Below are 20,885 nucleotides of genomic sequence, written 5' to 3' on the forward strand. Positions count from 1 at the left end.
AGATCTTGAATTTTGAATAACAGAGTAAATTTCTTAGCATTTAACAAAAAGTACATAGGGACTTTAGTAACAGGTTGGTATCAGACAAAATGAGGAGAAAAAAACCCGCAATCTGTTCTCCCTTATTTGCACTTGGACTATCTTGGGCTACGTCAGAGTGTAACAACATCCTTCATCTCTCATATCTCCCCTGCCTTTCCTACAGATATACCCATCTGCATCTTTTATGAGCACAATTTACTAATTCTAAATTAGTATAATTAATTAACTTAATATTGGTCCTGATTGAAAAGAAATTAGGTCCTAAATTTAGGACAAAATTCACGAATGCTTCCCAGAAAAAAAAGTGACAGGTTTAAACATAACCAGTTCAATCTGACAGTTTATCCTCTGTGAGGTATGCCTTGTGATTCCTAGTTATCCCTCTTCTTGCAGGAAAGAGCAAGACTATTTCACATAATGAAGTGCATCTTGTTTTCTTATCTAGAACTTTGAGAACTTAGGACAAGGCACTCCATTGTTGAGTCTGAGGAAAACTTGGGAACCAAATGCCCTAATTACATTACATTCCTTTACCTCCCTATTAAAAAGGGAAAAGAAGGATCAAAAAAGTCAAAACCTGCCTTTTATTCCCTCCCTGCCTGGGCTCCATGACAAACTCTGGTTATCATTATCTCTTCAGGCAGAAAGTTGGTTCTTAAGGTGTTTTCCAGGCTGTGCATTTAGATGTATCTGATGGTGTATCTGACCAGAATCCCTCATCAGTACAGAACTAATCTTTTACAGACAATCTTTTACAAATAATCTTTTACGTGTCTCCTCCATATGAGCTAAAGATGGCAGCAGCCCAGACCTATCTTCAGCAGCTCCTGTGTATGTCTCTCAGCCATCTGAAGCTGAGCCTAACCATGACAGAAGAATTCAAGGAAAGGAGCAAACATCCCAGCCCTCACTGCTCTTCCTCTGCCACTAAAAGGAGAAGAAAAGGTATTTGGCATTTCAGAATAAATCATGTTAGCACAGCCCCTTGTTTCATTGATTTATGTGTAGAAAATCCAACTAAATTCTACAGGAGCCAGAGATGTAAGTTGCTGAAAAAGTGATTCAATTGTTAATATATTAATCTTAGGATAAGAAAACGGACTCGAATTTAGGGAAACTTAATTTCATCAAGGCCCTATTGTCCCTCAAACATAGAAACCCCAAGAAAGTCTGTGGATGTCCAAGCACAGAGTAGACAAGACTTGGCCAAGGTGAAGAAACTCTTATATAGGTGCAAAGGTTTATTAGGTAATTAATAAAAGATAAGAGCTGCTAATTTAACATTTTTTTTTCCACCAGAAACCCTTCATTATTGAAAAAGTTTCACTTTACCAGTTTCATTGTCACTGGTTAACTTGTCCTCTCTCTCTTCCCTCTCTAAAGTGCTGCTTGCTGAGGATATACTGGATGCAGAGCAGTTGTCTTTTTCATTCACTTCCTCATTCTGCCTCTCTTTTTCACTGAGTATTGCACTTTCTTCTGGCTCTCTCTCTGGTCCTTGCTCCACCTCACTCTCTGGTCCCACCTCTGTAGCCTCTATTTCCTTGGATGTCTCCGTTCCCTGCTGGGCCTCAGCCTTAGCCTCCTGCTCTGGTTCTGGTTCTGGTTCTGGTTCTGTCTCTGTCTCTGGTTCGGGTTCACTGGCACTCACTGGTGGAGAGAACAATGGGAGAAAGAGATTCACTTAACAACGGAGTCGTCTCAGGCTCAGCCCTCTGAGGGTGACATAGAAGTTGTACAAGCGCCTTATGGAAAGAAAATAAAAAGCAAGTCCACAGCATTGGGAACACCAGACTGATGAATGTTGTGCGATGACAGCATTGCACGTGAAAGTGGCCTGGCAAACTCCCTCATTTGCTGTCTGGAGCCAGCCCACTATTTTTATACATACTTCCACAGCTGCAGTGTTGGACTCACACAAGGATTTCAACAAACCAGTAGAAAATGGGCATCCCACCTGAGCACGAGATTGACAACTCAGTGCCTAGACAGAGCCAAAAAAGAAGAGATCTTTTGAAAAACAAAAAGGAGGTAGACTGTGGCTTTTGAATTTTCTGTGGGTTCTGGAAGAATTCTTTTTTCACCTGATGAGGAACACTTCAACGAAAAAAATATAAATATTAGTTTTTATAACACAGTTGAATGTCACAGTCTTGAAATGGAACTGTCACACATTTGGCTGACAAAAACCATATGTTTTTTCATGCACATTTACTTCAGAATAGCCACTTCAAAACTGCACAAAGTTTCCAGCTGCTAGGCATATGGCACAGATTCAGTTTCCAGTTGGTTGGCATATGGCACACGATGAGCTTTTTATCAGTTGGCACACAGCAAACACTGTTGATATTACATTTGGTTTCTTTTTTCCTGTGTTATCACTGACAGTGAAATTAATTCATTCACCTTTAGGGTTTTTAGCTTTAACAGCAGGTTTTCACATGCAAATATTCTCTGCGTGCTTCAAAGAAACTGAAGAGCATCCACACATATTCACATCAAGCAGCTCACAATTTTCTGAAAACTGAAATGGCCATGCAAAGAACAGCAAAAATGGGCATGCATGTTAGTTCTGCATACTTCCCAAATTCCCTACATACTAAATCTTGTGCTAGGTGGCTGAACTATAATGATCAAGTCATACTTGTTTTGTCCCTCTGTTAACTATTTTTCCTTATAATATTCCAAAGTCAAAATAACAAAGGTCACAATGCTTTCCTAAGGCTGCTTTATGCTGCATGACTATCCTATTTTCTGAGAAACTCACACAAAGAATAGTGATGTCTAACAATACTTGTGCCTATCTTTACAATAACCCATATGTTTTTAAACTAGCTTTCAGTAAGGCATCTTCAGTAACATGCTATTTCACCTAATTTCATATAATTTAAGGGAAAAAAACTGCAAATAATTTTTTTGTCACTGACTTCACTGGAGCTAAGCTTCTACACTTTCACAATTGATTTTTAATGTGTAGTTACTTAAATAACTGAACGTGCATATATAATACATTTATATAAAGGAAATGTACACATAATATATTTAATCTACAGTCCCTCATCACTGAAAGATGTTCTAAAACACTCCGAATTAGAAGCTTAACTTTCTCCCTCTTCTACACGGAGAGCATCTAACAGTCTAAAATTAGACATGCAAGCACTCCTGCATATGTCTTGTTTCTCTAAATGTATCTTACCTAGGACTGTACCCTGGTCACTGCTTAGGAGAGAATCAAAATTATAGCAGGCTGTCAAGAAGCTGGCAAACACTTCAAATCCCAGCAGTGTGTTTCTCACCACAGCTGTCAATGTGTAGGCACAGTACAAGAGCATTTTAAAGTAAAACCAAGATTTGAATATAACTGGAATAGAAGCTTAGGAATCCTTCAGGAGTTCCTGGAATTAATATGGTATGAGTAGCATGAAAGACTCTCAGCTTGCCATGCTGCAATCATACATACAAATGTCACCAATTAATCCATGAATAATCATAATTTTGTATAAATTTTATATGTTTCTCTCTAAAAACAAAGGCTGTCGTGCAATAACCATAAAGGTCAACTGCAGCAGCTCAGATGGAGAAAGAAGCTGAGTAAAATGTGGCCAGAACTGCTAATGCTTATTGCACCTTTGTCATCATGAAGCTATGCTGAAGATTCAATAAGAAAAAGTCAGGGGAGATGTAAGAAATGCTTGAGAAAACTAGAATGTTCGAAAGAACTCTGGATACTCTTCCAACAAGGAATATTCCACACATACCAGAAAGAACTTTATCAGTAAAGTAACTTATCAGAATCTAATACATAACAAAGATTAAAGAGCAATATACTGACATAGGCTGCTCTTTTGAGTTCAAGCAGTATCAAAATCTAAGCACTTCTACAATGAAACAAGAGTATGTTGACACTCATTTTGACAGCCTCTCTCTCTCTCTCTCTCTCTGTCTCGGGATAACATCAAACAATCCACCTCTAACTCAAATCACTTATAAATAGTGATTAATACTAAGTCCAGTAGCACTTCCCTTAAAAAGCAGTGCAAAAATCAAATCCGTCAACAAACACTATCAGAAGAAAAAGTCAGCAAACTAGACACGTGTCCATCTCTTGCATTTGCATCAATATAATCCATTGTGGTGATATTAGTGAGAACTTCTAAAGAAGTTAAAAAATACAAATCTTGGTGGTGGCCTATTTGAAATGAGCTCAGACTTTTAGTCGTGTATCTACTGGGTCCATTTTCACACCAGAGGAAACACTATGTGCTAACCTTACAGGTGGCAAGAGACATTAAGAGACCAGATTTTGTCCCCTCTCTGCAGACTTCTGCTGGTGGAGAAGTCAAAGAGCCAGGGAAGCAAGCATATCGAAAAGCAACAATAGCAAAGAAGGTGTGCCTGAGATGTTGAGAAGCATGAAACCTTAATAAGTAACAGGTACATATATATACAGACATATGTTTTTTTAAACTGCAATTCTTACACACACACAGTTCTTAAAACTTAAACTGGGATTGTCAGATTCAATAGGAGAGGTAATCTCTTTTCACTTGCATATACTATTCTTAACATTTTTCTCAAGGCTTAGCTCCACTCCCTGCACCCATTAAAACAAATGACAAAGTTGAGGTTTTTAAATAAGCAGAGTTTTATTTGCAATCGGATTAATCAGGAGCAGAAAAACTGAACTTGGCTTTTGGGATCAATTTTTGAGTCATTTTCCTACTTCTTTTTTTTTTTTTTTTTCTGCCAGAATTTCATCTCTAAAAATGTATTGTTGGAAAAAAATGTGAGGACTTTTCAGAAGAATGAAATATCCCAGAGAAGCTGTATAACTTCATCACTAAAAAAGACAGTAATCAAGTCTCTCGATGAACATGTAAAGATTTTGTTGCTTTGAGAGACAGTGTAATCTCCATTCAAGACTTGGTCCCGTTAAGTGCTAGCAAACCTGGTCTGCTGTAATGTGATCAGATGTTGGTGACAGCCCTCTTTTGAGTGGGAGGTTATAAAGGACAGCAAGCTGTTCCTTTCTGAAAAGCAGGGATAAGAACTTATAATGCTATAGAGGGGCACGGACATTTCCTTTAATACTTTAAAGCAGACACAAGATGTTGTATCCTGCTGATAAGGCCTCAACCATCCAGTCCTATAAGCCCTCAGAGAGAATAAACATCCCTCTGGGCCCACATCTAATCCCCTGTTAGGGTAATTGATTAGGTAACCACATCCTCCTTTATTTTCTCTGCTTCCTATTTGGAGCTGTGAGATACAAGTGTCTCTTGAGGACGCACACAGTAAGTCTGAAGATGCTATGCCTACCCAAGACCCCTTGGTTCAATTGCTTGGGCATCGCTTAAGGTCTTGGTTCTTATCACCCTTCAGTTCCTCTTGATAGGATTCCTCTTCCTCTGAATTCTGCAGGGACTCCTGTCTTTCTCTACCCCCACTCCTATCTTTTCCTCCCATTCCTTGTGACGGTAAGAGCTAGTGCAGAGTGATCAGCAGTAGGAAACTGGCTCTTTCTTGATGCAGTCAGAAATGATCCTTCTTTGTTTCCCACCTCTACAGTCCTTCTCTGACCTTCTGTGTCACAGTTCCTCAGTCTGTACAACTGGAGCTGCATTGGCCTCACTGTGCTCTCGTGCTCTGGTGCTTTCCCATCTGCAGAGATGCTCTCACCAGTCATGCTTTGTGCAGTATTTGAACCTTGCTCAGCTACCAGTATGTTCAGAAGGTCTCCTGCTGGCTGCCATGTGCACTTGGGTTGGCCTGCTTACTTCCTTGAGTGCTAAAAAAGCTGCTCTTATCAGAGAAGGGTTCACCTGCAATTCCTTTGTGGAGTGACCTCAGAGATGTCTCAGTTGTTGTTGCTTCTCCGTTACTGTATATGCACACTCCATAAAACATTCTCCAATAAAATTATAAAAAAGTAGCTTCTCTGAAAAAAATACTAAGTTCTATTTGCAGTTATGGGACTGCCTTCATTTCCTCTAAATGCCAAACCCCAAGTTTTACAAGAATAAGTCTTAGGAGACTTGATGACTTTGGTGGAATCAATTGTTTTATATGAGAAAACACTTCAACTCAGTAAGTCCACATTTTTATATTGGCTAACAATACTGAGACATTTCACAGTGTGAGACAAAGTTTCACAGGCAGAATCTATTTCCTTCTTAAGACCAGTAGACAGTGGATGGCCACAGGATACTTCAGCACAGATAGAATAAATCTGAATTTGAAAATCCCTTATTGTTTTGCTAGTAGATGAACACACTTTCCCTTAGCCTTCAGGTTCTGAATTCTGCAGAGGAATATCGCACATCATTTAACAGCAGTATTGCAGAGTCTTTGGAGCATCCTATGCACAGAAACAAGGAAGTGTTTTTCTCGTGCAGTTTCATCCTTGCTTGGGAAAACGGTGACCCATGTTCAAAGCAACTGCCTGGGGTGCAAATAATCTGACTTTTGTCCATGGCGCTATTTCAGCTTTTCTACAACCGGTTTAAGCAAGTTAATGTTTCAATTTCTGTGTCTAGGAAGTCAGATTCAGAACACTTCCTAAGGACAGTAAAACTGAGATTTTAATTCATTATGGAGCATAAGGAAATCAGATAATAGAATAGAGGCCATGGCACAAAGTCTATATTAATCTTGCCAGCCATTGGCTGATATCCAATAATCTGACCACTTCCAGATGAGGTGCCCTGCCCACATGCTCATTACTTCCTATGGCCTTTCCAATACTTTTGGTAGGCCTGAAAAAACACTCATTCTCCATGCACAGATCCCACTGAAGTACGTAGATTTCAGGTCCCTGTTCTGGTTCTGTCCTGGCCATCTGCCTGCAGCTGCTGGAAGCTGCCCCATCCATATGCTCGCTCCTTATGGTCCATTTGACAGGCTTTCAGGTGCTGCCCTCCAATGCCTACAAATATTGCCAGGAGTTTAGTAGAGATGTCCTATCTACCCACGTGTTGATAGCTTTGCCATATTCTGGCTGCCTGAAGTTGCCCTGTACACCTGCTCTAAATGTATTCTCCAAATGGATTCTGCTGCTCCAATCCATGCTGCAATTTTTTTTTATGCTTCCAGGAGAAATATGTTAAAATAATCATCATAAAAGAGATACTTGCTCCCTACCCAGCTCTGAAATCCTAATGGTGGAAAAATCCAGCTTATTTGCTCTAAAAGCAATATTGCACTGAAACAAAACGCGTGTTTGGATGTTTCTCACTATCAGAATTGGTGGAAAATATCCATGTTTTTTAGGTTGAAATTATTCCACTGAGAATCTTACGGTGCCAAACAAGAAAACTGGGGAGTAAAATTGGGAAAATATATAAAACTAAATAAAATAAACTTCACCTCTTTAGTACAGTGAGGATAAACATATGCAACATTCAGTATTTGTAACTTTTTCTTAAATTGCCTTGCTTTATAGCATGCTACCAGCCATAACACTCAATAAAAACAAGCAGTGCAAGTGACAAATGCATTAATCATCAATAGCGTGTAGCAGGAAATCAAATCAAATAAAAATGAATTACGGCGACAATTTACCCTCAACATGCATTCTAGCTCCCCATGTTAATGCAACATTGTGGTGCAAATAGAAATCTGTATGAGGGGTGGTTTTTTGAGGACTGAAGGAGAGGTACATGATGCAAGTGGCAGAATGATGTGCACACACAAAAAAACATTGCTCTGTACACCAATAAATTATCTGACAGCAAACCAACCATGCAAACACTAGTTATACTTTCCTTTTTGCTAATTGTCTGTGGTTTCTTTTAAGTCCTTTACGACTTGTGCTACAATTTTGAGAGCTTTTCTTGGTGTTAAAAATAATCAACACACTCCCCCTGCCTTCAATTCAAGACCTTTTCTGTTTGTCCCATTCAGCCTGTGCTCTCCTGGAAGGTTATTATAGTCTTGGCATTCATCTGTTGCATTTCTTTCAGAGAATCCACATAAGCAAAATCCCTTGGCAGGAATACTGTTTGTCTAGTATTCAGTAACTTCTAATATATAAGGAACATGATGGTAAAATTAAGACCCTCTGTATTCTGTATTTTCTAATTATTCTATTCTAATAGCAACAGACTATGATAGTATAAATCATAGCAACAATTAGCAGTGTATTCAGAATAAACGACATCTAAATCAACGCAAAAAAAGAAGAAAATTTAGTAAGACAGGATGAAACAAAGTAAGACCCTTTCCTTTGGCAGCTCATGGATTATATTCTTGCACTCAAGCATCAGAAATCATCACTATCACAAGAGAAACTGTGATAAACCCACCACTTTTTCCTCTGCTCTCCTTTTCACTTACCTTCTGAGGGCTGAGGGGTGCCACAAGGGGTGGAAGGGGTCTTCAGCTCTTCCTGGGACTCTATGGATGCTGGGCTGATGCACTTGGGTACAGGTGAGGATGGAGCTGAAGGAGATCTCAGATTCAAGGACAGTTCACTTCTGCCTCGGCTTACACTCCGACTCTTCAGCTCCTTCTCATATTCCTCTGCTGCCAACTTCTCCAAGTATTTGTATCTGAAAGTTAAATTCCAAAGGGTTTCCGTAAAGAAAAAGAAATCTGTGGCTGATGCTTGTTTATGGATGAAACACCTGCAGAGAATGAGCTGACTTCCTGACACAAGGGGTACAGCACTAAACTGCCTGCCTGCTCAATCTGCCAAAAAGTGCACACCAAAGCAAAGACTACTGCCCTGAAAAACATTAAATTTCTCATTACAATATAAAAGCAAAAACCAGCAGAGTCAAAGAACCTTTAGATAAAGTATTTTGTCTGCACAGTCCTTCCCCTTTTGGAAGCATTTGTCTGTCCTGCTTTTCACTCTCCTCCTCCTCCTCCTCCTCCTCCTCCTCCTCCTTCTCCTCCCAGCCCTCCCTCTTCCAAAACTAAAACGGGAGGGAAAAAACACAAAAGAAGAAAAAAACCCCTGCAAACCAAAAGCCCCTTAATACTGATGCAAATTGCCAGTCTGAGACTTGCTGTAAGGAGAGGAAAATGCAGCAGACAAAAACAGATCTACCTGAAAATAATACCAATAATAAACGTTTGGATTGACTATCTAAGGACTCTGAACCTGCTTCTATTTGCTCTGAGAGCAATGCACTGGAATTCACTTTGTTCTCTCCAGAGCCTACAATGGAAAGTTTTCTTTTTTTTATTCTAAAAAATTTCTCTGCCGGACTCAGACATCCAATAGCTTGTACCTGACGTCACATGTAGTTTATTCATCAAAGTCACTTTAAAAGAACAAAGATACATCTGTTTTGCATTTTAGGCAGGCAGAACTCACTAACTGTTTATTAAGACCAGCTACCAATCATATTCTTCATAGTGTGCTTTATACATTTCGACCAAAATAACTTTGAAATATGTGCCTCTTCCAGATGTCTGCTAATTTTATCCACCATTATTTGCTAAGGAATAAATTTATGAATACAGCTGGATCGGGCTTTAGACTGTTTTAGAACTGTTAAACAGGTTAATTAAGGCTACTGCTTATGTCCCTGAAACACTGTGGTCATCCTCCTATAACCCATTGTTGTAAACACTTCATAACAGGGAACACCTCTCCTCCCCCCTTCTGCCTCAGTGACAGCCTGAGTTAGTGTATGAGGGTGCACTGAAAAGCATGCAGGGTAAAAAAGTCAGCCATATGTGGTAACAAACATGCTTCATACATATGGTAGCCACACATGCATGCACATTTGCAAACATCCATATAGAGCATAGAAACATGTCTTTGAAGAGCAGTCCTTGTGTTTTCAGAGGCAATTTGCTTTACTGCAAACAGCAATAATGAAGAACAAACTCATTTTCTTTTATTCCTCCAGAGGTATGCACAGGCTTTGAACAAATTCTGCAAGAAAAAGAACCCCTACAGACTCTGGATGAAAATATAACAAGCTACATACTTGTATGGTTATAAAATAGGAACTGTTTACAGTTCTAGCATGAAGCCAATTTTCGAGACTGAATTTTGCCTTTTCAATAGAGGAGAAAGCCTTTCACATCAGTGTGATGTGTTGTTACAGTTCATGAAGCCACTACTCCTTTTAACATTGGTCATGTACACCTTCTGCCTCCTCACAAGTAGAGATGGGGCTTCAGACTCATAAAGAGCCATTCCAACTGATCACTTAAACCAAACGGGTACAGCCCAGCTGGCTGCTGCCGAGGTGGGGTTTGCAGTTTGCCAACAGACTACAACAAAGATCTGGATGGATTCTTCTATAACAGGAGGAGCCCTTTTGCAGCTGCTTTAACATTTTAGGTTCTGTAGCTGTGTGCTGCACAGTCAACCAGCAAGGCAGAGGACTATCATCAAGAAGTGACTTCTTAAAATATATCTGATTATTACACTGAAAGAAAAAAGGGAAACAGAACAGCAACTCCAATGGCGGTACGTCAGCATAACTAGTTATCAAATGGGAAGCCTAATAATCAGATATAGCAATTTACCTGAGAAATAAAAAAATAATTCAAGAATCAGTATTAACACTTCACACTTGATAAATTCCATTATTTAGGTTATTTTTTGTTTCTGGACAGCATCAAATATGCGAGGTCTAGTGCTGAAGGAGTTGAAAGGATGAGCCACCATACCTCTGCTTTAGGATTGACACACTCTCTCTGTATATGCTGCCATATTCCTCTAAATCATGGAAACCTGCAGACATCATCCACCTGTGCTGACTTTTCTCTATAGACAATAATCCAAAAGTCTGTGGGCTATCCATGTGGTATTCCTAATGAATGTGACACTGTACTTATCATCTTCAAGTAAATGGAATTATCATTGTGAGTTCTCTAGTCTCTGAGTAATACCCTGAGGGCAACTTAAACTGTTTATGTATCAACAAAGAAATGGGGTGGAGAGCACTTGAGCTGTACATCACTCTAGAGAGGACTTTGGAGCTCACCTTTTCTGGTTTTATTTTTTAATTACCACTAGAAGACACCAAGCCAAGTAAAAAAAAAGGCCTCAAAGCATAGAATAGCAAGAAGTGATATGGAGGAAACATACAAACCAGTTTTTAGCTAGGATTTTAGGCACCTTAACTATACGATTTTCTTACAAGTCAACATGCAGCTTCCTATAGGAAATGAAACTTCATTTGTACAAAGGTATTTATTAAAAAAGTAGTTACAGAATGTCAATGTAATGGACTACTGGTGCTAGACTTCACTTGCAGGTTTCTTTGATATTTATGTGCTGTCAAAGCAAATGTATGTCTTTCCTCTTTATGAGTAAGAGCTAATAGTTTAAAAGAGTCCTAGTTCAAAAGAGCCATAAGGATAAAGAAAGATTCCTAACGACTAGTGAAATTGTCTCAGATTGCCCAGTAGTGATGCACTGCTGGTGAACACTTTCCCAAAAATACTCCACTTGGCACGTTCCCTGACAACTTGAAAGTTCTGGAGAACTTGCTTCTAATTTGATTCAAATCTTGCAACGAGCATGCTTGCTGAAGAAGATTTTACTCAACTCAGATCAGTGTTTGATGTTTGTGCGCTCAAACGCATTTCATTTCAGAAAATGCTGCAAACTATTTGTAACTGTTTTGACTGGAAGGACAAAGGAAAGGCCGTCCACCTTTTCTTACTGTTAGAGGTGTCAAAGTAATTTTTTGCTATTAGCTACATCAGCCACAATAGATAAGACTTCGGTCTGCAGAAAAGAACTATATCCCACCAGATGATTTTGTGAAAAAAACCAAACACAAAAGCAACCAATACAAAAACCTCCAAAATATAGCAACACAATGATTTCTGAGATGGTTGCTCTTGTATTTTGATAATGTTATTCCAGTTCTTGACAATCCAGAAGTATCTCCAGAAAGTAATCTCTAGAGGACCATACAAGCAAAACTGAAGTACTCTGGATAGTTTTTCATCTACTATTTGTACAGCAACTTGCATATTTTCCAGGTAAAAAACAGGTGCTCCCCCTGGAATGTAATTACTAGCAGAGGTAGAGATGAAACTACTGAAAGGCAAAGATCTTTAGCTGAGTATTCCTTGAAAAATGTGCTTTCCTAAGCACAAAGCTCCAAGCCTAGATCAGAGTTTCTAATCTATTTAATTGAATTTAAAAAAAAAAAAAAAAAACCAAACAGAAAAAAACCTCCAAACCCTCAGTTCCTTTAAATATGCTATTTAAATAAAACTAAAGCAATGTCCTAATGATAAACACTACTAAGCTTTGTAATTTACTCAGTGATGTTTAGAGATCAGCAAGAAAACTTGGATCTGAAAGATAACAATATGCTTGGAGTGGGTCAGAACCATTTTCATCGGTCACTGCAGTTTTGCAATGCTTGTGACCCCAATTTCCTTTATCCTCAGTTGCCTTTTCTGACCCTCCAGAAAGCTTGGGACCCATTGGGTGAGAAAGACAGGCTTACTCAATTTATAACTATACTAAATTTGAGCAAATTTCTGAGGCAAATGGGGTAAGCTTATTTCCCACACAAATAGATTAAAGATAATAATTCTTATGCATTCCATTCGCGCTGCTCTTCATTTATTGCTGTGCTTACAGCTGGACTTAATTATCCTCTTTAACTTAACAGCTTCTTTGTTATAGAAGTCTTTTGCAATAAAAGTGTTCTGTGCAAGTAGAATTAAAAATGTAAATACATGAGAGATCCACAGTAAAGAATATAGGAAGTGCAAACAACCAAAGGGAAGGATGGATGCATTATATACAAACCTCTCTTCTCTTGCTTGTCTTAGTTCTTCTCTTTTGTCTAAATAATCACGACTAGAAAGAGAATTACAGTAAATTGCAGTAGAAACAGAAGAAAAGGTAAGTAGCAGAAGTATAAGTACAGCAGGAGAAAGCAAGAGAGTATAAACAAGCTGGTCAGATGCAACAAAGGCTGTTGTTGACAAAAAACGTTTGGTTTTGCAAAAATGGCTGAAAAATGTGTGTGTACACTTATACATGAATACACCTCAGATATGCAACACCAAATACGTAATTCGGAAGGTCTTTAAAAGTAACTATAAAAACCCCCAAGAACTGAAAAACCTGAAGCACGCTTCGAAATCTGGTGTCTGAAATTAGACACGATGAACTGCAATTATCCATAATGAGCAGGCACATTAGTGCCAATTAAATCATTCCACATTTGGTCCCTCTTAGAATGCCCCAAAGAGTGACTGCAGCGCCTGGCAGGCTAGACCAAGGCAGGGAGGATACCGTACATCAGCCTTCTTTCGCAGGCACCTTTCCTCAGTGTGTTTTAGTTGCTACAGTTGGAAACAGAAGAGCAAACTGGCTTTACAGGGTAGGACAATTCTTCATTCTTAGAAAGTGTGTGCAGGATTATTGGACAGATAAGAACTTTTCACTTCTTCATTTTTTCACCCTGAGTTTTAGATACAAAACTTTTATGTCAGCTGCTGCTCCCACAGCAACTCAAGTAACCCATATATTTAGCTTTTGCCAAGACAACTTTGCCTGATGCTTGAGCACTGTGATTTCAGGCAGGCCTGCCACATCCACAAATGTGAATGCAAATTTAACTTGGACAGCAGAACCTATTAAATGCCCAGCCTGCCTTGATACCACAGCAACATAATTCCTTACAATATATTTTTAATATTTTATTGAATTTGTTACACAAAACTGTTGAGACAGTTCACCTTATCTGTTAGATTCTTTCACAGTAACCTGTGAGTACCAGAAAGATTTTCAGAACTACTCCTTTTATAAATAAGCACTATTTTTTCTCTCTATATTGTGTCATCAAGTGAATTACTTATCATTTACTATACCAAAAGCTATCAAACATCTGCTTGTAAGTGGTCTTCAAAAGTCCATTAACAGGGAACAGAGATCACTGTTTCAGGCTGTCTCCACATGCTTTGAATCCTGAGCTGGTTATACTTTTATGATATTTTCAGAGTACTTTAGGAAATCTTCAGCAGGCAAATTTTAACGTTACCCTTTGCCCTCTGAAAACTTTCACCCTTTCCTACAGCTGAAGAACAGTCATTGAATTTTAGGACTTATTGTTCTATATATGCAATGGGTACAATAATCCTTCTACTGGGAAAAAAGTTTGTTCTGGAAAGCATTCCTTTAGTTAGCAATAGCTTATGAAGCTCTTTAGCATCTCTCCTAATCCTCCAGCTCTTTCACAACTGGTGATGCTCTCCTTTAAATTATCCTCAATTTGTCAATGATGATGCCAGAACCTAGTGCAATGTTCTCAAGGTAGAGCTGGAAAGAATGAGATAACAAATGAGTCATGATGGTAAATCCAGTACTGCTCACGAGTTTAAAGACTGTGAATTGCAAGTGCTATTTTTAATCAAAAATACATCTTCAGAGTCTGGGTTTCTGGCCAGACTGATGATATGATAATGCAATCCCAAGAACTCTTATGAAACTGTCCGTGACTGCTTGCTGTGGCTTTATCCTCCTTCTGCCAGACTGTTTAATCAACTGTGGGATGCTGTCTGTCTGCAAAGTTTGGTGGCTTTGGAGACCCTCTGATCACAGAACTCAAATCTGGAAGATGAAAACACTGGGCATTTAAAAATCCCCTTAAATATGTTGTTTAGTTAACTGGTTTCTGACTCTGAAATAATTGGATAAAAATGTATATTTTGATTTTTTTTCCCCCCTGACTTTAGGGATGCTCTTTTAGTGACAGAACAACTACTGTAGCCAACCTCTACTGAAATGTGCAGATCTGTTATTCAAACAGGTCAATCTGCCAAATGCTCTGTTGGCTTTTTCGGTTTGGGAGCTTTTTTGAAAGATCATGTTGACTGTCCATGGCACTCTGATGCAGCCTGATGATACCACTTAGAGGGAGAGTTTTTGGAAGAGGCTTAAAGATTGAAACCTTATTGTTTCTGTTTCAGGAGAACTTGGGCAGCTGTTGGCTGCCAAAGATCCTATTATGGTGCTCTTCCACCTTCCCTCTGCCTCTCATTTCCTTCTAAACTAGCTATCTTCTGGAGCCAGAAGAATATCAATCAACCAACCAGCCACTCATAAGTTACTCCTCTTTCCAAATTCACAGAATCACAGCCTTTTCCCATTTTTTACTAAAGAGATGATTACAGTGAAAACAATCTTGCATACTAATAAACAAGTTCGCATGAAACCCAGTGCCATCTTTTCCATGACTACCAATTCTAAGGCTACAAAACGTTTATGTTACCATTCTTTATGTTATTACACTATGTCTTCTAACTACTAAAAATATGCTTACTTTTTAGTGCTGTCTCTGAGGAAAAAACCTGGTTTCTTAGTGTACACTCTTCAGACTGCAGGCAAACCGTTTCAGGTATAGACTCCATATCTATCCTTAGCCCACTGCAGTCTTTGCAAACGTCTGCGAGGAGATTTCCAGGCATGGATTTGAGAGGATGACGGGCCTTGTCTCTTACTATCCTCAGGCAGCATACCCTGGGATCCCACATCATAAAAAACATTTTCTCAGATGTGAGTCCTATACTCAGCTGTGGCCTTTGTCAGCCATGGTTAGGACAATAATTTTGATAATTGCTTTCTGTCAGTTGCTGTTTCCAGGAGGAATAGACACATGTTCAGAAAAGTAGGAAGAACTAACTAAAAAATGCTACCACAGAGCCTCAGAGAGCAAAGCCTTTTTACTTTGCATAACACAAAAGCAAAAAGTTGTTTCAGTGCTGTCCCTTCTGCCCTTGATACCTTTGTCCCACTGTTTCACCTTCACTGAGATTACAATTTGGAGAGTATATTACCTAATAAAAACAAGCCTCTGTAGATATCCAGACAGTATAACTGAGAAATACGTAGCTGCCTTAAAAAAAAAAAAAATCCTTATTTATTAAATTCCAAAATTCACGATGTGTGTAATCTGTCAATTCTTAAGATATTTAGATCAAGAAAGGTATCTACAAGAGACAAACTATTCATCACATCAATTATTTTGCAATGGAATTTCTCAATGATTTACCAATCTATCACACATTTAAAGCAAGAGACTGAGAGCAAATTTGGGTCCTACTTGAATTTGTTTCTTTCTTCACGTTCTATCCTTTGCAACCTTTCTTCTCTCTCCTGACGCCGTCTTTCTCTTTCAGCTGCCAAGGACTCCTGGTGCTGCCGAAAAGATGATGTAAGGAGACCACCCAAAGCCGGCCTGCAGAAAAGGAAGATCAGATTTCTCAGTGTCATTTTTATTGATTATACTGGCAAAAAATGAGCAGCAATCATTCAGCAAGTAACATAATTCCAACCAGCAGAATGACATAGCAATATTTATGTATGGATCTTTCAAAGCACTGGCTAAGTGTCTTCTTGCTAAATTGATTATAGACACTGTGATGAGCTTAAGAAAACACTTAGGGTAGGCTTGTTAAATTGCCAAATTTCTAAAGCACAATAAACGTGTAAAAGTTCTTCAGTCTAGTTCAACTGCAATATTGTCTAAATATTTTTTTAACTTTATAAACCTTTTAACACAAAAGCCGAATCCTGTAAAGGATCTTTGAAATTTTAAGGAAAAAAAAATGCAATATTTTTTAAACACAAACATATTATGCAATGATGTTAAAAACAGATATGTCACAAACACCTGAGAACACCACATACAGAAAAACAAAAGTAAAGGAAATAAATATCATAAACGCCCTTCATAATTCAAACGCCCTCCTTAGTAGGGGTATATTTTTCCTTTATACATTAACAAATTTGATTATGATTATTTCCTCGCTGCATGTGCTGTAAGGGCAGAACAAATCACATGTAAGGACATATCAGTAAAATACATAGAGAGAGTCTTCTCAAATCTTTATTAAAAACTTTCAGAAATGATGGTCTCTACAGTAAAGACTTTTCAAATATATAAAGCTACATTTATATCCACTTATAGTTTGCTGTTGATGCAGATTTTTCTATTAGTTTTACTGCAAGTACTACTTTGGCTGGGACTGTGGGTTCTCTCACACAACTTTCATCCAACAGAGTAAACATGTCTTTCTTTCTGTCTGTTAGATAGGGAAAAAAATCTGTATTGTACAAGGTAGCTTTATACAGATCCACACTGATTGAATTAGACTGATAAAATCAAAAAGACATATCTCGTGTAGAGTGGTTTCTGTGCATTGTTTTAACATGAGTTTTGCAATGAAAGGATTAATGAGAGAAATAGATACTGCCTTTTCCAAAAAGAAATTAAAAGAAACTAAACCCTGCCTTAAAGGAAGGTTCTTTAACCAGTAATACAAACCTGAATAAATTTTCTGTACTTTTAAGGACTCAGACCCTTTCCCTTACTATTTACTTGCCTATGGCTGAACAACGTAGGCATTTAGTGTGATGGCACCAGTTCACTAGTGAAAATAGGTGCAGAAGACAAAAGCATTAATGCAAACCTATCTTCCCTGAGTGTCTATGTCTGTACAAGCAGAAACACCACAAAACATAGGCATTTCAGCCCCACTGGCAGCAGGGCAGTATGAATATGTCAATAATTTCAATAAATTGAATTTCAATATGTCATATCCCACCCGCATAAACATTACATAAGATGGTATAAAACTTGATATTCTGTAAGACTCCCTGCTGGCACTCCTCCAGAGCTACAGTATCAATGCTGGATCATGCTCAAAACCATAAAAATCTCTAATATGCTTCAGCACTAAGAAAAGGGGGAAAAAAATCCTCAAACACTGACAGTCAAGTACGTGTGGTGAATTTTCCCCTGAGCATATTTTAAATTTATTTTAACTTTTGACCTTTTAGTGCATGTTGCAAGAAAAAGCTCTCAGCAGAAACAGTAGCACCACTGTACTAAAATCCAAAAGCTAGAGCTCCATCCCTGTCACAGCATGAAATACCATGGCTATAAGGTTGGACATAACATCAGAAATTGCTCTTGGAAGGGAAAACTGAACAAAGCCTCCATATGAAGACACAGGGAAATAAATTAGGAGAGATGGCAAAAGAGGGTCCCTATCAAGTCTGTGCTTTTATCTGTTTTGAATATTCGGCTCGATATCCCATTCTGTCCCACCGAGCTACCATGCAGTCTGCAAACTCAATTTGGAGTCAAAGGAAGGTATGGATTAAAAAAACTGAAGCAAAATTATTGGGAAGGACGGGGTGATGCTGAGAGACCAAAAGAGTGATTGTAGGTCTGCACAGCACCTAGCAGGTTGGAAACCTTTGGCTCTGACAAAGCGCTTTGAGGCTCCACAATGAATACACATTCTTATTCAAGGGATTACAGGGAAATCACATGGAGATGCATAGTTTAGCACTGCAGATGGGATTCTAACCTAACCCTGGTAGCAAAATGCCTCCTCATGCCAAAACACCTTGTTTGGAGGTTTGGTCCAGCATAGTTTGGCTAGCGTTGCTCACTTGGCTAAAATTTCCAGATGTATGAACAGCAGCTTTACCATCTAAATAGAAGATCCACATATGATCCATATGTACAGAAGAAAAGCTAATGTTTAAGAAACTGAAAATGTTAGCTTGCCACCTCTCTGAAACTAATCAAACTGACAATTAGCCCAAACTTGGTATTTCTGCTTGTTATGAGTCTATACTTCATCTGAATTACAAGCTACAGTAAAGCGTGGACACACATGCCTGATTCAATTCCTTTGTCCCAAACACAGTCACATTGTGTACAACAGTTTATTGCATAAGATGGTAAAAACTAACAGTCAGAGCTACAAGAAGGTTCTGTTCATACAGGTCATAACTAAACAGACAGGAACATGTTCAGCTGACTCCCTGCGTGGCACTGACTTCTTAAAACACAAATAGTCAGGTTTTGGGTCTTCAGTCTCATTTTGAAAGGGCAAGAAAAGAAATAGCACTGATACTGCTGAGTTAGTGCTCCCTTAGTGGTTAGACCTTGCAGTGGCTGGCCCACTCAACTGGACACCAAATGCTGAGACCATTTGCCTTATGAAACCTCATCAACTCATAGCTTCACTGTTGCTATCAAACACTATAACTCAGCTGTTGTTTGAGTGCATCAATACTCTTTTTAATATGAACTGCAACCATAATGAACAGATTTTAGTACTTAGTAAACTCTATCATTAATTTTCTACATGTGCATAAACTAAATCTGGAGGAAACAGGTGTTACTTTCAGGGTGTACAAACCCTTAAAACATCCAGAGGAAAAGCAAGGATTAAGAGGTATTCCTCCAACATTCTAAAAAATTTGAGAAGGGATTTGTCTATGCATGGTTTGTCTACAAAATCTGATTTTTGCTTCTGTCTTCCCCTGTCAATAACACTTAAAGTAAACGTTCCCTTTCAATGAACTCATACTTGAATTGCAAATGGCATCAGTAATGGCCAAACCAGCTGGTGGGAAGGCTTGGGCTGAGCCTTTGGGTAATTTTGTTGCTTTGATGCTGTTTGAAGTGTGGCAGTATCTTCAGGTCTCAGGAATTTTTAAGTCTTATTGCTGTAGGCTTCATTTTGAAAATGAGTAAGCAAGGAAGAGGCTAAAAGAATTTTGGCATTGAATCAAAGGTGATAAGAGATTTTAACAGAAAAGGGTATGTGAATACTCAATGAAAGCATAATAGAGTGATCACTCACAAAACAGGACTATAGGTAATATTTGCCAGCATTTTAATGCTTGTGTCATATGTTACCAGCTGGTAATATCAACCATTTGTTCAATTCCACAAATACAATCCAGAAGGATGCTTGCTCTGACTACTATTTTTAGTCTTGTAGAAAATGCAAGGCTATTAAGAAAGGACTGTTAATATAAAAAATGCTAAGAAAAGCTTTCTTATGCCTGCTGTTAAAACCAGTAAAAGCTAAACAAGCTAAATTATTACATTCTCATTCCAAAAAGAAAACACATAACAAGAATATGTCTAGGTCTGGGGATTTGTGAACAGAGCTCCACACCACAGCATCACGATCTGGGGCCAAAGAGGTCATTAGTTACTTATCTTGCTGAAAGAATAGACAGGAAAGAGAAATAATAGAAAAAAAAAAGAAAAAAAGGCAAAAAAATATACACAAGGCAGAGGATACGAAGCCAAAGGATTCACTACAGGCCCAAACTCTTCTGAATAAAAATTCAGTTAGCCTGACCTACCGCATTTAACACAGCAGTGAATTAGTAATCATTATTATAAACACAAATTCAGGCAGACACAAGATATCACACACTTTTTTGCAAGTATTTGCAGTTTCCTGACAATGCTCTATCACAGACTATATATTTTGAAGGGGAATAAGTGACCTGAATTACTCTAATCTCATTGCAAGCTGAAGAAAATATTTCTGTCTTATTCTAAGCTGCTTTATTGCAGCAAAATTGCAGTTCTGAACTTCAAATGTTCTTCATTCACATAAGCTCTGAAACACTCTTTTGCGGCTGCATTTCCCTCTGCTTAGTTGAATTTTTAAAATTTGCTAAAGAGAAATGGGCAAGAATACAAAAAAAAAAAGTGTATTTTTAGGAGCTAAAAAAAATTAACAGTTGACTTATGAGAGGAAATCCCTTCAGGCCACAAGTTAGTATTCAGGGTTGTCTTCAGTATAACATGGTTCAAAGTCATTAATAAACTTATTAAGGAAGCACTAATTACCCAGTTTTACAAAGTGCTGCTGTTCCACCAGTCAGGCAATTGCTACAGACAGAGAAAAACAGTCGACAGCTCCTACTCAGGCCTTAAGTAACTCTGAATGTCTCTTGACTTTAACAAAATAAATTCACTTTCCAGCTTAGAAAGAGACAAAAGGGGAGGCAAAGCTGCCAAGAGCCATATTGCTTTTCGCTGTTAAAGAAACTCTCAGTGTGTTATGTCTGC

General features: G+C 38.4%; 1 protein-coding gene across 1 annotated transcript in view; it reads right to left on the minus strand.

The window, feature by feature from the left end:
- FHOD3 (formin homology 2 domain containing 3) overlaps window positions 1–20,885 on the minus strand; it is a 354,314-nt gene that overhangs the window by 63,176 nt on the left and 270,253 nt on the right. The window contains exons 14-17 of the mRNA XM_027881870.1: window positions 16,089–16,223; window positions 12,788–12,838; window positions 8,377–8,591; window positions 1,375–1,692 (exon numbers count right to left, since the gene is read on the minus strand). Coding sequence (XP_027737671.1) covers window positions 1,375–1,692; window positions 8,377–8,591; window positions 12,788–12,838; window positions 16,089–16,223 — 719 coding nt within the window. The remainder of the gene's footprint in view (window positions 1–1,374; window positions 1,693–8,376; window positions 8,592–12,787; window positions 12,839–16,088; window positions 16,224–20,885) is intronic.

This window comes from Empidonax traillii, unplaced genomic scaffold, assembly GCF_003031625.1.
Source record: "Empidonax traillii isolate 1590-97213 ecotype Southwest subspecies unplaced genomic scaffold, ASM303162v1 scaffold98:size2021230, whole genome shotgun sequence".
Taxonomy (NCBI): domain Eukaryota; kingdom Metazoa; phylum Chordata; class Aves; order Passeriformes; family Tyrannidae; genus Empidonax; species Empidonax traillii.